Genomic DNA, 16,582 nt, shown 5'->3' with positions numbered 1-16,582 from the left:
TAAGGTACAGGTGAGAGGGTTAGTGTTATAAGGTACAGGTGAGAGGGTTAGTGTTTAGTTACAATGTGAGACCATAAAACTGCTCATTATTACCATGCTTCACTATCAAACCACCCATGGAATGAACTGTTTATTCTTAATTTTGCTGCGCCACTGTGTCTTGCCTGTAGAGAGCGCACAAGAACATTAAGGTATCAAACCAGCCCTTTTCCTCTTTCCAACACAATGCATTCTGGGAAAGAGAGTTCATTCTAATAACACCGCCACTTGGTGTCAACGTTTTCCTGGTCAGTGATTTTCGCTGTGATTCTATTAGAAAAGGCATCTTTGGTTTCATATAAAGAGCATAAGATGCAGTCGGAGGATGCACGCTATCTGAAACGGTAAAGATGAAGCTGTCATTTCTTCAATCTGTTCTGTATCTCGCTGGGAATGTAAACAATAATGTAAAGCCTTATCATGCTAGCAGCATACCACCTAGCTAGTTAATTGGCATGCTAATCGTATAGCTAGCTAGCCTACAGTAGCCTACTTATTTTGTTACTTAAAGATAAAGATAAAATGTTACATGTAGACATTGTGTTGTTCTTAATTAATGTTGTTTTGTATCTGCCCGGATGCGGCAACGTCAACAACAGCTGTGATAGAGAACAAATCTCAGTCCACCCCATCAATGGGCGTGGACAATAATTAGCCTCGCTAGCTAGCTGTCATATTTATGCATTGCAGTCAAATGCGGTCAAGTTAGTTGATTCTAAAGTACATTTTAAAATGAAAAGTTAACTAAAATATATTATTCTTCCTTATGATGACCGCAGGAAAGTGAAGGGTGGTAGCCTGGACGTGCACCCTACAGAGAAAGCCCTGGTTGTTCAGTATGAGGTGGAGGCGACCATCCTTGGAGAGACCGGAGACGAGATGCTGGGAGACCGCAAGAAGTGTCAGAAGATGTAAGCATGGTGTCAGCACAGTCAACAAACGGTGTAAATTATATGTGGTGTTTTGGTCTGAAATCACAGTCTGTGATTTATATAGTCTGGCCCTGCCACCTTCTTTGGTAAACTGAGAGATGTTGCTGGGGAATTGTAGCTAGTCTAATTCTATTCTATTCCCCTCTATTGTATTCTATTCCCCTCTATTCTATTCTATTCTCCTCTATTCTATTCCCCTCTATTCTATTCTATTCTTCCCTATTCTATTCTCCTCTATTCTATTCTTCCCTATTCTATTCTCCTCTATTCTATTCTCCTCTATTGTATTCCCCTCTATTCTATTCTCCTCTATTCTATTCTCCCCTATTCTATTCTCCTCTATTCTATTCTATTCTCCCCTATTCTATTCTCCTCTATTCTATTCTATTCTCCCCTATTCTATTCTCCTCTATTCTATTCTTCCCTATTCTATTCTCCCCTATTCTATTCTATTCTCCTCTATTCTATTCTATTCTCCCCTATTCTATTCTCCCCTATTCTATTCTCCTCTATTCTATTCTATTCTCCCCTATTCTATTCTCCTCTATTCTATTCTTCCCTATTCTATTCTCCTCTATTCTATTCTCCCCTATTCTATTCTCCCCTATTCTATTCTCCTCTATTCTATTCTATTCTCCTCTATTCTATTCTCCCCTATTCTATTCTCCCCTATTCTATTCTCCTCTATTCTATTCTATTCTCCTCTATTCTATTCTATTCTCCTCTATTCTATTCTATTCTCCTCTATTCTATTCTATTCTCCTCTATTCTATTCTCCTCTATTCTATTCTCCTCTATTCTATTCTCCCCTATTCTATTCTCCTCTATTCTATTCTCCTCTATTCTATTCTATTCTATTCTCCTCTATTCTATTCTATTCTCCTCTATTCTATTCTCCCCTATTCTATTCTCCCCTATTCTATTCTCCTCTATTCTATTCTATTCTCCTCTATTCTATTCTATTCTCCTCTATTCTATTCTATTCTCCTCTATTCTATTCTATTCTCCTCTATTCTATTCTCCTCTATTCTATTCTCCCCTATTCTATTCTCCTCTATTCTATTCTATTCTCCCCTATTCTATTCTCCTCTATTCTATTCTTCCCTATTCTATTCTCCCCTATTCTATTCTATTCTCCTCTATTCTATTCTATTCTCCCCTATTCTATTCTCCCCTATTCTATTCTCCTCTATTCTATTCTATTCTCCCCTATTCTATTCTCCTCTATTCTATTCTTCCCTATTCTATTCTCCTCTATTCTATTCTCCCCTATTCTATTCTCCCCTATTCTATTCTCCTCTATTCTATTCTATTCTCCTCTATTCTATTCTCCCCTATTCTATTCTCCCCTATTCTATTCTCCTCTATTCTATTCTATTCTCCTCTATTCTATTCTATTCTCCTCTATTCTATTCTATTCTCCTCTATTCTATTCTATTCTCCTCTATTCTATTCTCCTCTATTCTATTCTCCTCTATTCTATTCTCCCCTATTCTATTCTCCTCTATTCTATTCTCCTCTATTCTATTCTATTCTCCTCTATTCTATTCTATTCTCCTCTATTCTATTCTCCTCTATTCTATTCTCCTCTATTCTATTCTCCTCTATTCTATTCTATTCTCCTCTATTCTATTCTCCTCTATTCTATTCTCCCCTATTCTATTCTCCTCTATTCTATTCTATTCTCCTCTATTCTATTCTATTCTCCTCTATTCTATTCTATTCTCCTCTATTCTATTCTATTCTCCTCTATTCTATTATATTCTCCTCTATTCTATTCTCCTCTATTCTATTCTCCCCTATTCTATTCTCCTCTATTCTATTCTATTCTCCTCTATTCTATTCTATTCTCCTCTATTCTATTCTATTCTCCTCTATTCTATTCTATTCTCCTCTATTCTATTCTATTCTCCTCTATTCTATTCTCCTCTATTCTATTCTCCCCTATTCTATTCTATTCTCCTCTATTCTATTCTATTCTCCTCTATTCTATTCTCCTCTATTCTATTCTCCTCTATTCTATTCTCCTCTATTCTATTCTCCCCTATTCTATTCTCCTCTATTCTATTCTATTCTCCTCTATTCTATTCTCCTCTATTCTATTCTCCTCTATTCTATTCTCCCCTATTCTATTCTCCTCTATTCTATTCTATTCTCCTCTATTCTATTCTCCTCTATTCTATTCTCCCCTATTCTATTCTCCCCTATTCTATTCTCCCCTATTCTATTCTCCCCTATTCTATTCTCCTCTATTCTATTCTATTCTCCTCTATTCTATTCTCCTCTATTCTATTCTCCTCTATTCTATTCTCCCCTATTCTATTCTCCTCTATTCTATTCTATTCTCCTCTATTCTATTCTCCTCTATTCTATTCTCCTCTATTCTATTCTCCCCTATTCTATTCTCCTCTATTCTATTCTCCTCTATTGTATTATATTGTCCTCTATTGTATTCCCATCTATTTCTATTTCATTACCCTCTATTCTATTCCATTATCCTCTATTCTATTCTCCTCTATTGTATTATATTATCCTCTATTGTATTCTATTCTCCCCTATTCTATTCTCCTCTATTCTATTCTCCTCTATTCTATTCTCCTCTATTCTATTCCCCTCTATTCTATTCTATTCTCCTCTATTCTATTCTCCCCTATTCTATTCTCCTCTATTCTATTCTCCTCTATTCTATTCTATTCTCCTCTATTCTATTCTCCCATATTCTATTCTCCCCTATTCTATTATCCTCTATTGTATTCTATTCTCCCCTATTCTATTCTCCTCTATTCTATTCTATTCTATTCTCCTCTATTCTATTCTCCTCTATTCTATTCTCCCCTATTCTATTATCCTCTATTGTATTCTATTCTCCCCTATTCTATTCTCCTCTATTCTATTCTCCTCTATTGTATTATATTCTCCTCTATTGTATTCCCATCTATTTCTATTTCATTACCCTCTATTCTATTCCATTATCCTCTATTCTATTCCATTGTATTATATTGCATTACCCTGTATTATATTCCCCTCTATTCTATACCATTACCCTCTATTCTATTCTATTCCATTAACGCTATTCTATTCCCCTCTATTCTATTCCCTTCTATTCCATTGCCCTCTGTTCTATTCCCCTATGTTCTATTCAATTCCATTACCCTCTAGTATATTCCCCTCTGTTCTATTACCCTCTATTCTATTCCATTACCCTGTATTATATTCCCCTCTATTCTATTCCATTACCCTGTATTATATTCCCCTCTATTCTATTCCATTACCCTGTATTATATTCCTCTATTCTATTCCATTACCCTGGATTATATTCCTCTATTCTATTCCATTACTCTGTATTATATTCCTCTATTCTATTCCATTACCCTGTATTATATTCCTCTATTCTATTCCATTACTCTGTATTATATTCCTCTATTCTATTCCATTACCCTGGATTATATTCCTCTATTCTATTCCATTACTCTGTATTATATTCCTCTATTCTATTCCATTACCCTGTATTATATTCCTCTATTCTATTCCATTACTCTGTATTATATTCCTCTATTCTATTCCATTACTCTGTATTATATTCCTCTATTCTATTCCATTACTCTGTATTATATTTTTCTATTCTATTCCATTACCCTGTATTATATTCCTCTATTCTATTCCATTACTCTGTATTATATTCCTCTATTCTATTCCATTACTCTGTATTATATTCCTCTATTCTATTCCATTACTCTGTATTATATTCCTCTATTCTATTCCATTACCCTGTATTATATTACTCTATTCTATTCCATTACTCTGTATTATATTCCTCTATTCTATTCCATTACCCTGTATTATATTCCTCTATTCTATTCCATTACTCTGTATTATATTCCTCTATTCTATTCCATTACCCTGTATTATATTCCTCTATTCTATTCCATTACCCTGTATTATATTCCTCTATTCTATTCCATTACCCTGTATTATATTCCCCTCTATTCCATTACCCTCTATTATATTCCTCTATTCTATTCCATTACCCTGTATTATATTCCTCTATTCTATTCCATTACTCTGTATTCTATTCCATTACCCTCTATTCTATTCCATTCCCCTCGATTATATTGCCCTCGATTATATTCTACTGTACTGTCTCACTGCCTCCCTGTCAGTATTCGTCTGAAGAGCCTGAATACGAACACAGACATTGCAGCGCTGGCCCGTAAGGTGGTTGAGGAGTGTAAACTCATCCATCCCTCCAAGCTGTCGGAGGTGGAGCAGCTGATCTTCTATCTACAGAACCGCAAGAAGGCCAGCGGGAAAGGTGAGCATCAACTGTCCCCTCTGAAACACATACCACAGATAAACTATAGTACAACTCCATAGTTTATGAAACAGTTGGAGTTATTGTGTCATTCCAGGTCTATGCTATAACAGTTTAGTTCTATGTTAACCAGTGACTCATTCCACTGTAAGGTCTATGCTATAACAGTTTAGTTCTATGTTAACCAGTGATGCATTCCACTGTACGGTCTATGCTATAACAGTTTAGTTCTATGTTAACCAGTGATGCATTCCACTGTAAGGTCTATGCTATAACAGTTTAGTTCTATGTTAACCAGTGATGCATTCCACTGTACGGTCTATGCTATAACAGTTTAGTTCTATGTTAACCAGTGACTCATTCCACTGTAAGGTCTATGCTATAACAGTTTAGTTCTATGTTAACCAGTGATGCATTCCACTGTACGGTCTATGCTATAACAGTTTAGTTCTATGTTAACCAGTGATGCATTCCACTGTACGGTCTATGCTATAACAGTTTAGTTCTATGTTAACCAGTGATGCATTCCACTGTACGGTCTATGCTATAACAGTTTAGTTCTATGTTAACCAGTGACTCATTCCACTGTAAGGTCTATGCTATAACAGTTTAGTTCTATGTTAACCAGTGACTCATTCCACTGTAAGGTCTATGCTATAACAGTTTAGTTCTATGTTAACCAGTGATGCATTCCACTGTACGGTCTATGCTATAACAGTTTAGTTCTATGTTAACCAGTGATGCATTCCACTGTACGGTCTATGCTATAACAGTTTAGTTCTATGTTAACCAGTGAATCATTCCACTGTAAGGTCTATGCTATAACAGTTTAGTTCTATGTTAACCAGTGATGCATTCCACTGTACGGTCTATGCTATAACAGTTTAGTTCTATGTTAACCAGTGATGCATTCCACTGTACGGTCTATGCTATAACAGTTTAGTTCTATGTTAACCAGTGACTCATTCCACTGTACGGTCTATGCTATAACAGTTTAGTTCTATGTTAACCAGTGATGCATTCCACTGTACGGTCTATGCTATAACAGTTTAGTTCTATGTTAACCAGTGAATCATTCCACTGTAAGGTCTATGCTATAACAGTTTAGTTCTATGTTAACCAGTGATGCATTCCACTGTACGGTCTATGCTATAACAGTTTAGTTCTATGTTAACCAGTGACTCATTCCACTGTACGGTCTATGCTATAACAGTTTAGTTCTATGTTAACCAGTGATGCATTCCACTGTACGGTCTATGCTATAACAGTTTAGTTCTATGTTAACCAGTGACTCATTCCACTGTAAGGTCTATGCTATAACAGTTTAGTTCTATGTTAACCAGTGATGCATTCCACTGTACGGTCTATGCTATAACAGTTTAGTTCTATGTTAACCAGTGAATCATTCCACTGTAAGGTCTATGCTATAACAGTTTAGTTCTATGTTAACCAGTGATGCATTCCACTGTACGGTCTATGCTATAACAGTTTAGTTCTATGTTAACCAGTGATGCATTCCACTGTACGGTCTATGCTATAACAGTTTAGTTCTATGTTAACCAGTGAATCATTCCACTGTAAGGTCTATGCTATAACAGTTTAGTTCTATGTTAACCAGTGATGCATTCCACTGTACGGTCTATGCTATAACAGTTTAGTTCTATGTTAACCAGTGACTCATTCCACTGTACGGTCTATGCTATAACAGTTTAGTTCTATGTTAACCAGTGATGCATTCCACTGTACGGTCTATGCTATAACAGTTTAGTTCTATGTTAACCAGTGACTCATTCCACTGTAAGGTCTATGCTATAACAGTTTAGTTCTATGTTAACCAGTGATGCATTCCACTGTACGGTCTATGCTATAACAGTTTAGTTCTATGTTAACCAGTGAATCATTCCACTGTAAGGTCTATGCTATAACAGTTTAGTTCTATGTTAACCAGTGATGCATTCCACTGTACGGTCTATGCTATAACAGTTTAGTTCTATGTTAACCAGTGACTCATTCCATTTCTCTGCAGCAGAGAAGAGAGTGGTCAAACCAAGAGACCTAACTCCATTTGAAGGAATGGAGGTGAGTAAAGGGAACTCTGCTAATAATAATGCTAATAATATACATTTTACTAGATATTTTACTAGATAGATGAGGAGGCTAAAACCAACAATGCTAATAATATAGATTTTACTAGATAGATGAGGAGGCTAAAATCAACAATGCTAAAAATCATAACAATAGATTTTATTCTCATAACAGACCTCTAAAGCATCATTGTGATCATGTGGTTCTGTTTTCTAGATAGATGAGGAGGCTAACATCAACATGATGTCTCTCTGCTCTAGATAGATGAGGAGGCTAACATCAACATGGTGTCTCTCTGCTCTAGATAGATGAGGAGGCTAACATCAACATGGTGTCTCTCTGTTCTAGATAGATGAGGAGGCTAACATCAACATGGTGTCTCTCTGTTCTAGATAGATGAGGAGGCTAACATCAACATGGTGTCTCTGCTCTAGATAGATGAGGAGGCTAACATCAACATGGTGTCTCTCTGTTCTAGATAGATGAGGAGGCTAACATCAACAAGGTGTCTCTCTGTTCTAGATAGATGAGGAGGCTAACATCAACATGGTGTCTCTCTGCTCTAGATAGATGAGGCTAATGTCAACATGGTGTCTCTCTGCTCTAGATAGATGAGGAGGCTAACATCAACAAGGTGTCTCTCTGCTCTAGATAGATGAAGCTAACGTCAACATGGTGTCTCTCTGTTCTAGATAGATGAGGAGGCTAACATCAACATGGTGTCTCTCTGCTCTAGATAGATGAGGCTAACATCAACATGGTGTCTCTCTGTTCTAGATAGATGAGGAGGCTATCATCAACACGGTGTCTCTGTTCTAGATAGATGAGGAGGCTAACATCAACAAGGTGTCTCTCTGCTCTAGATAGATGAGGAGGCTAACATACATCAACATGGCGACTCTCTGTTCTAGATAGATGAGGAGGCTAACATCAACATGGTGTCTCTCTGTTCTAGATAGATGAGGAGGCTATCATCAACATGGTGTCTCTCTGCTCTAGATAGATGAGGAGGCTAACATCAACATGGTGTCTCTGTTCTAGATAGATGAGGAGGCTAACATCAACATGTTGTCTCTCTGTTCTAGATAGATGAGGAGGCTAACATCAACATGGTGTCTCTCTGCTCTAGATAGATGAAGAGGCTAACATCAACATGGTGTCTCTCTGTTCTAGATAGATGAAGAGGCTAACATCAACAAGGTGTCCCTGGTCTAGATAGATGAGGCTAACATCAACAAGGTGTCTCTGCTCTAGATAGATGAGGTTAACGTCAACATGGTGTCTCTGCTCTAGATAGATGAGGAGGCTAACGTCAACATGGTGTCTCTCTGTTCTAGATAGATGAGGAGGCTAACATCAACATGGTGTCTCTCTGCTCTAGATAGATGAGGCTAATGTCAACATGGTGTCTCTCTGCTCTAGATAGATGAGGAGGCTAACATCAACAAGGTGTCTCTCTGCTCTAGATAGATGAGGCTAACGTCAACATGGTGTCTCTCTGCTCTAGATAGATGTGGCTAACGTCAACATGATGTCTCTCTGTTCTAGATAGATGAGGAGGCTAACATCAACAAGGTGTCTCTCTGCTCTAGATAGATGAGGAGGCTAACATCAACATGGTGTGTCTCTGTTCTAGATAGATGAGGAGGCTAACATCAACATGGTGTCTCTCTGTTCTAGATAGATGAGAAGGCTAACATCAACATGGTGTCTCTCTGTTCTAGATAGATGAGGAGGCTAACATCAACATGGTGTGTCTCTGTTCTAGATAGATGAGGCTAACATCAACACGGTGTCTCTGTTCTAGATAGATGAGGAGGCTAACATCAACATGGTGTCTCTCTGCTCTAGATAGATGAGGAGGCTAACATCAACATGGCGACTCTCTGTTCTAGATAGATGAGGAGGCTAACATCAACATGGTGTCTCTCTGTTCTAGATAGATGAGGTTAACGTCAACATGGTGTCTCTCTGTTCTAGATAGATGAGGAGGCTAACATCAACATGGTGTCTCTGTTCTAGATAGATGAGGAGGCTATCATCAACATGGTGTCTCTCTGTTCTAGATAGATGAGGAGGCTAACATCAACATGGTGTGTCTCTGTTCTAGATAGATGAGGAGGCTAACATCAACACGGTGTCTCTGTTCTAGATAGATGAGGAGGCTAACATCAACATGGTGTCTCTCTGTTCTAGATAGATGAGGAGGCTAACATCAACATGGTGTGTCTCTGTTCTAGATAGATGAGGAGGCTAACATCAACATGGTGTCTCTCTGTTCTAGATAGATGAGGAGGCTAACATCAACATGGTGTCTCTGTTCTAGATAGATGAGGAGGCTAACATCAACATGGTATCTCTCTGCTCTAGATAGATGAGGCTAATGTCAACATGGTGTCTCTCTGCACTAGATAGATGAGGAGGCTAACATCAACAAGGTGTCTCTCTGCTCTAGATAGATGAGGAGGCTAACATCAACATGGTGTCTCTCTGCTCTAGATAGATGAGGAGGCTAACATCAACATGGTATCTCTCTGCTCTAGATAGATGAGGCTAATGTCAACATGGTGTCTCTCTGCACTAGATAGATGAGGAGGCTAACATCAACAAGGTGTCTCTCTGCTCTAGATAGATGAGGAGGCTAACATCAACATGGTGTCTCTCTGCTCTAGATAGATGAGGCTAATGTCAACATGGTGTCTCTATGCTCTAGATAGATGAGGAGGCTAACATCAACATGGTGTCTCTCTGCTCTAGATAGATGAGGAGGCTAACATCAACATGGTATCTCTCTGCTCTAGATAGATGAGGCTAATGTCAACATGGTGTCTCTCTGTTCTAGATAGATGAGGAGGCTAACATCAACATGGTGTGTCTCTGTTCTAGATAGATGAGGAGGCTAACATCAACATGGTGTCTCTGCTCTAGATAGATGAGGAGGCTAACATCAACATGGTGTCTCTCTGTTCTAGATAGATGAGGAGGCTAACATCAACATGGTGTCTCTCTGTTCTAGATAGATGAGGAGGCTAACATCAACAAGGTGTCTCTCTGTTCTAGATAGACGAGGAGGCTAACATCAACATGGTGTCTCTCTGTTCTAGATAGATGAGGAGGCTAACATCAACATGGTGTGTCTCTGTTCTAGATAGATGAGGCTAACATCAACACGGTGTCTCTGTTCTAGATAGATGAGGAGGCTAACATCAACATGGTATCTCTCTGCTCTAGATAGATGAGGCTAACGTCAACATGGTGTCTCTCTGCTCTAGATAGATGAGGAGGCTAACCTCAACAAGGTGTCTCTGTTCTAGATAGATGAGGAGGCTAACATCAACATGTTGTCTCTGCTCTAGATAGATGAGGAGGCTAACATCAACATGGTGTCTCTCTGTTCTAGATAGATGAGGTTAACGTCAACATGGTGTCTCTGTTCTAGATAGATGAGGAGGCTAACATCAACAAGGTGTCTCTCTGCTCTAGATAGATGAAGCTAACGTCAACATGGTGTCTCTCTGTTCTAGATAGATGAGGAGGCTAACATCAACATGGTGTCTCTCTGCTCTAGATAGATGAGGAGGCTAACATCAACATGGTGTCTCTCTGTTCTAGATAGATGAGGAGGCTAACATCAACAAGGTGTCTCTGCTCTAGATAGATGAGGAGGCTAACGTCAACATGGTGTCTCTCTGCTCTAGATAGATGAGGAGGCTAACATCAACAAGGTGTCTCTATGCTCTAGATAGATGAGGAGGCTAACATCAACAAGGTGTCTCTGCTCTAGATAGATGAGGAGGCTAACATCAACATGGTGTCTCTCTGTTCTAGATAGATGAGGAGGCTAACATCAACAAGGTGTCTCTGTTCTAGATAGATGAGGAGGCTAACATCAACATGGTGTGTCTCTGTTCTAGATAGATGAGGAGGCTAACATCAACATGGTGTCTCTCTGTTCTAGATAGATGAGGAGGCTAACATCAACAAGGTGTCTCTGTTCTAGATAGATGAGGAGGCTAACATCAACATGGTGTCTCTCTGTTCTAGATAGATGAGGAGGCTAACATCAACATGGTGTCTCTCTGCTCTAGATAGATGAGGAGGCTAACATCAACAAGGTGTCTCTCTGTTCTAGATAGATGAGGAGGCTAACATCAACATGGTGTCTCTCTGCTCTAGATAGATGAGGAGGCTAACATCAACAAGGTGTCTCTCTGTTCTAGATAGATGAGGAGGCTAACATCAACATGGTGTCTCTCTGCTCTAGATAGATGAGGAGGCTAACATCAACAAGGTGTCTCTCTGTTCTAGATAGATGAGGAGGCTAACATCAACATGGTGTCTCTCTGTTCTAGATAGATGAGGAGGCTAACATCAACAAGGTGTCTCTCTGTTCTAGATAGATGAGGAGGCTAACATCAACATGGTGTCTCTCTGTTCTAGATAGATGAGGAGGCTAACATCAACAAGGTGTCTCTCTGTTCTAGATAGATGAGGAGGCTAACATCAACAAGGTGTCTCTCTGTTCTAGATAGATGAGGAGGCTAACATCAACAAGGTCTCTCTGCTCTAGATAGATGAGGAGGCTAACATCAACAAGGTGTCTCTCTGTTCTAGATAGATGAGGAGGCTAACATCAACATGGTGTCTCTCTGCTCTAGATAGATGAGGAGGCTAACATCAACAAGGTGTCTCTCTGTTCTAGATAGATGAGGAGGCTAACATCAACATGGTGTCTCTCTGCTCTAGATAGATGAGGAGGCTAACATCAACAAGGTGTCTCTCTGTTCTAGATAGATGAGGAGGCTAACATCAACATGGTGTCTCTCTGCTCTAGATAGATGAGGAGGCTAACATCAACATGGTGTCTCTCTGCTCTAGATAGATGAGGAGGCTAACATCAACAAGGTGTCTCTCTGCTCTAGATAGATGAGGAGGCTAACATCAACAAGGTGTCTCTCTGTTCTAGATAGATGAGGAGGCTAACATCAACATGGTGTCTCTCTGTTCTAGATAGATGAGGAGGCTAACATCAACAAGGTGTCTCTCTGTTCTAGATAGATGAGGAGGCTAACATCAACATGGTGGAAGAGTATGTAGAGCTGCTGTATGAAGGTATGGAGGAGAAGGTGAAAGGGGCTACACTCATCCTACACCTGGCCAGGAACCCTGACAACCTGGACGAACTACTACAGAATGGTAAGGCGAGGGGGAGAGATGGAGACGGCTTGCACTATATGCATAACATTGCATTAAAGTGTAAACCATCAGGACCGTGGCCCTGCTCTGGTTCCGTATGTCTCATGTTCTGTTTGTGTGTCTCTCTGTCTGTCCTGTAGAAACGGCTCTCGGAGCCCTGGCCAGAGTGCTGCGGGAGGACTGGAAGCAGAGTGTTGAGCTTGCCACCACCATCATCTATGTTTTCTTCTGCTTCTCCAGGTAAATACTAGAGGGGAGGGGCGGGGAGGGAGAAGAGGTAGGAGAGGGGAGAGACAGATTTGGGACAGACCACTTTGGTCCTGTTGACTCGTAACCCGCCGGGTTGCTAGCTGGCCTTTCTAACTGCTAGTCTACCTGCCGCCCCATTTGCTACTTTATAAGACGGCTTTACTCAGAAGGCCTTTGGCTTTTCTGTTGTTCCGTTCAGTGGTAGTGGAGTGTAAACGCTACATTTCTATTCAGGCTTATTGAAGACTGCCATCTGCTGTTCATCTGATTCAACTGTATTATATATCCAGTACAGTTTCCTCCTCTACTAGAGGAACACTTCTAATGAATACACGTTCCAGTACAGTCTCCTTCTCTACTAGAGGAACACTTCTAATGAATACACGTTTATTATTTTATTCAGAATAAATAAAAACAAACTGTCTGCGCTGTCGTTATTCTGCTGTTGAATTCATCTGGTTCAAAAAACTAGAATAAACCACCGGAACTAGAATAAACCACCGGAACTAGAATAAACCACCGGAATTAGAATAAACCACCGGAACTAGAATAAACCACCGGAACTAGAATAAACCACCGGAACTAGAATAAACCACCGGAACTAGAATAAACCACCGGAACTAGAATAAACCACCGGAACTAGAATAAACCACCGGAACTAGAATAAACCACCGGAACTAGAATAAACCACCGGAACTAGAATAAACCACAAAAACTAGAATAAACCACCGAAACTAGAATAAACCACCGGAACTAGAATAAACCACCGGAACTAGAATAAACCACCAAAACTAGAATAAACCACAAAAACTAGAATAAACCACCAAAACTAGAATAAACCACAAAAACTAGAATAAACCACCGGAACTAGAATAAACCACCAAAACTAGAATAAACCACCAAAACTAGAATAAACCACCAAAACGCTCCAAACATTTTCTCAGAAAGCAGCGATTAAGTTACCGGCTACATCGGACCGCTGTCACGGGACCATTAAAGGATGAAAATAACCGGATTCTGATATGAAAACTGAGAGTTGTTGTCTCTGAGTCAAATCAAATCAAATTTATTTTATATAGCCCTTCGTACATCAGCTAATATCTCGAAGTGCTGTACAGAAACCCAGCCTAAAACCCCAAACAGCAAGCAATGCAGGTGTAGAAGCACGGTGGCTAGGAAAAACTCCCTAGAAAGGCCAAAACCTAGGAAGAAACCTAGAGAGGAACCAGGCTATGAGGGGTGGCCAGTCCTCTTCTGGCTGTGCCGGGTGGAGATTATAACAGAACATGGCCAAGATGTTCAAATGTTCATAAATTACCAGCATGGTCAAATAATAATAATCACAGTAGTTGTCGAGGGTCAACAAGTCAGCACCTCAGGAGTAAATGTCAGTTAGCTTTTCATAGCCGATCATTAAGAGTATCTCTACCGCTCCTGCGGTCTCTAGAGAGTTGAAAACAGCAGGTCTGGGACAGGTAGCACGTCCGGTGAACAGGTCAGGGTTCCATAACCGCAGGCAGAACAGTTGAAACTGGAGCAGCAGCAAGGCTAGGTGGACTGGGGACAGCAAGGAGTCATCATGCCAGGTAGTCCTGAGGCATGGTCCTAGGGCTCAGATCCTCCGGTTCCGAATTTCCAGTTGTTTTGAAAGCGGCAGAAGTCATGCTGGATTGACAGCATGGCCAATGTTGAATGTTTATCCTTTTAACCTTGGAAAAGAAGCCCTTAAATCCAGACTTGGACCACACATCCACTCCACTGAATAGCAGGCTAGTGATTGCTTTGCAATGCTTGCAGTTAGCCACGGATTCCTTCCAAGCCACTCATTGTTGAATTTGCAATGTTTATGGCCGATGAGCAGCGATACCATCATTTTTCTTCATAATTTCTCGTCATATGACAAGGATTGAAAAGGATTTTGCCAGTTGATTGTCGACTTGATTCATGATGATGACTGCTTGTCTAGCTTGATGTTGACAGTCCAATCAAAGCTACTGTAGATTTGACGTCTTTAATCTGTGGCCAATGACCTTGAGCCTTCTTGGATGGGCACTTCTAATGTAACTCTATGGCAGCACCCAAGGGGGCTTGAATTTTCTAGCTCTCCCTGTAGATGTTGAAGGCGACGTAGTGTCCCCACGAGTGACAGAACACTGAGCCAATCACGGCGCAACTAGAGAACATTACCAACCCCTGCGCTCTGTATTTTCCGCTGGCTGGCCCGCCCACCACAGAGTTGAGGTGGGCTGAAACACCTGAAACACCTGTGTTTTGGAGCTGCCTTATTCAAGAACGCAAAAAAGAGACCATGTGCGACTTTATTAACTCAATGATATATATTTATTTATTTATTTATTTACATTGTTTGCAAACTGATCTGTGACACGTATTAATGCCAAAATAACATGCCCCACCTGCCCTGAATGACAGGTCACCACTGATTATACAGGAAATATCACCACTGATTACACAGGAAATATCACCACTGATTACACAGGAAGTCTCACCACTGATTACACAGGAAGTCTCACCACTGATTACACAGGAAATATCACCACTGATTACACAGGAAGTCTCACCACTGATTACACAGGAAATATCACCACTGATTATACAGGAAATATCACCACTGATTACACAGGAAGTCTCACCACTGATTACACAGGAAGTCTCACCACTGATTACACAGGAAATATCACCACTGATTACACAGGAAATATCACCACTGATTACACAGGAAATATCACCACTGATTATACAGGAAATATCACCACTGATTACACAGGAAGTCTCACCACTGATTACACAGGAAGTCTCACCACTGATTACACAGGAAATATCACCACTGATTACACAGGAAATATCACCACTGATTACACAGGAAATATCACCACTGATTATACAGGAAATATCACCACTGATTACACAGGAAGTCTCACCACTGATTACACAGGAAGTCTCACCACTGATTACACAGGAAATATCACCACTGATTACACAGGAAATATCACCACTGATTATGCAGGAAGTCTCACCACTGATTACACAGAAAATATCACCACTGATTACACAGGAAGTCTCACCACTGATTACACAGGAAGTCTCACCACTGATTACACAGGAAATATCACCACTGATTACACAGGAAATATCACCACTGATTACACAGGAAGTCTCACCACTGATTATACAGGAAGTCTCACCACTGACTATACAGGAAATAGAGTGCCATTTGGTTAGTAGTGTTCCTCCAGTATATGAATTGCTTGTCCCCTGTTCTGTCCCCACTTTCTCCCAGTTCCATGGCCTACAGTTGACCTATACTATGTAACCCTATAGTATATCAGTATTCACCCTGTAACCCTATAGTATATTTAGTCTAGTATATCAGTATTAATCCTCTAACCCTATAGTATATTTAGTCTAGTATATCAGTATTCACCCTGTAACCCTATAGTATATTTAGTCTAGTATATCAGTATTAATCCTCTAACCCTATAGTATATTTAGTCTAGTATATCAGTATTCACCCTGTAACCCTAAGCCTTCTATCTCCATGTAGTTTCTCCCAGTTCCATGGCCTACAGTTGACCTATACTATAGTATATTTAGTCTAGTATATCAGTATTAATCCTCTAACCCTATAGTATATTTAGTCTAGTATATCAGTATTCACCCTGTAACCCTATAGTATATTTAGTCTAGTATATCAGTATTAATCCTCTAACCCTATAGTATATTTAGTCTAGTATATCAGTATTCACCCTGT

General features: G+C 39.7%; 1 protein-coding gene across 1 annotated transcript in view; it reads left to right on the top strand.

Moving 5' to 3' along the window:
• The first annotated feature begins 266 nt into the window (after positions 1-266).
• Positions 267-16,582, top strand: part of LOC120041447 (kinesin-associated protein 3-like) — a 75,457-nt gene continuing 59,141 nt past the window's right edge. Inside the window, exons 1-6 of the mRNA XM_038986410.1 lie at positions 267-383; positions 819-950; positions 5,132-5,283; positions 7,310-7,362; positions 12,423-12,564; positions 12,705-12,804. Of these exons, the coding sequence (XP_038842338.1) occupies positions 352-383; positions 819-950; positions 5,132-5,283; positions 7,310-7,362; positions 12,423-12,564; positions 12,705-12,804 (611 nt within the window). The 5' untranslated portion in view covers positions 267-351. The remainder of the gene's footprint in view (positions 384-818; positions 951-5,131; positions 5,284-7,309; positions 7,363-12,422; positions 12,565-12,704; positions 12,805-16,582) is intronic.

Source organism: Salvelinus namaycush, unplaced genomic scaffold (assembly GCF_016432855.1).
Source record: "Salvelinus namaycush isolate Seneca unplaced genomic scaffold, SaNama_1.0 Scaffold468, whole genome shotgun sequence".
NCBI lineage: Eukaryota > Metazoa > Chordata > Actinopteri > Salmoniformes > Salmonidae > Salvelinus > Salvelinus namaycush.
The sequence above is the reverse complement of the archived record's forward strand: the minus strand, read 5'-3'. Positions and strand labels throughout refer to the sequence as shown.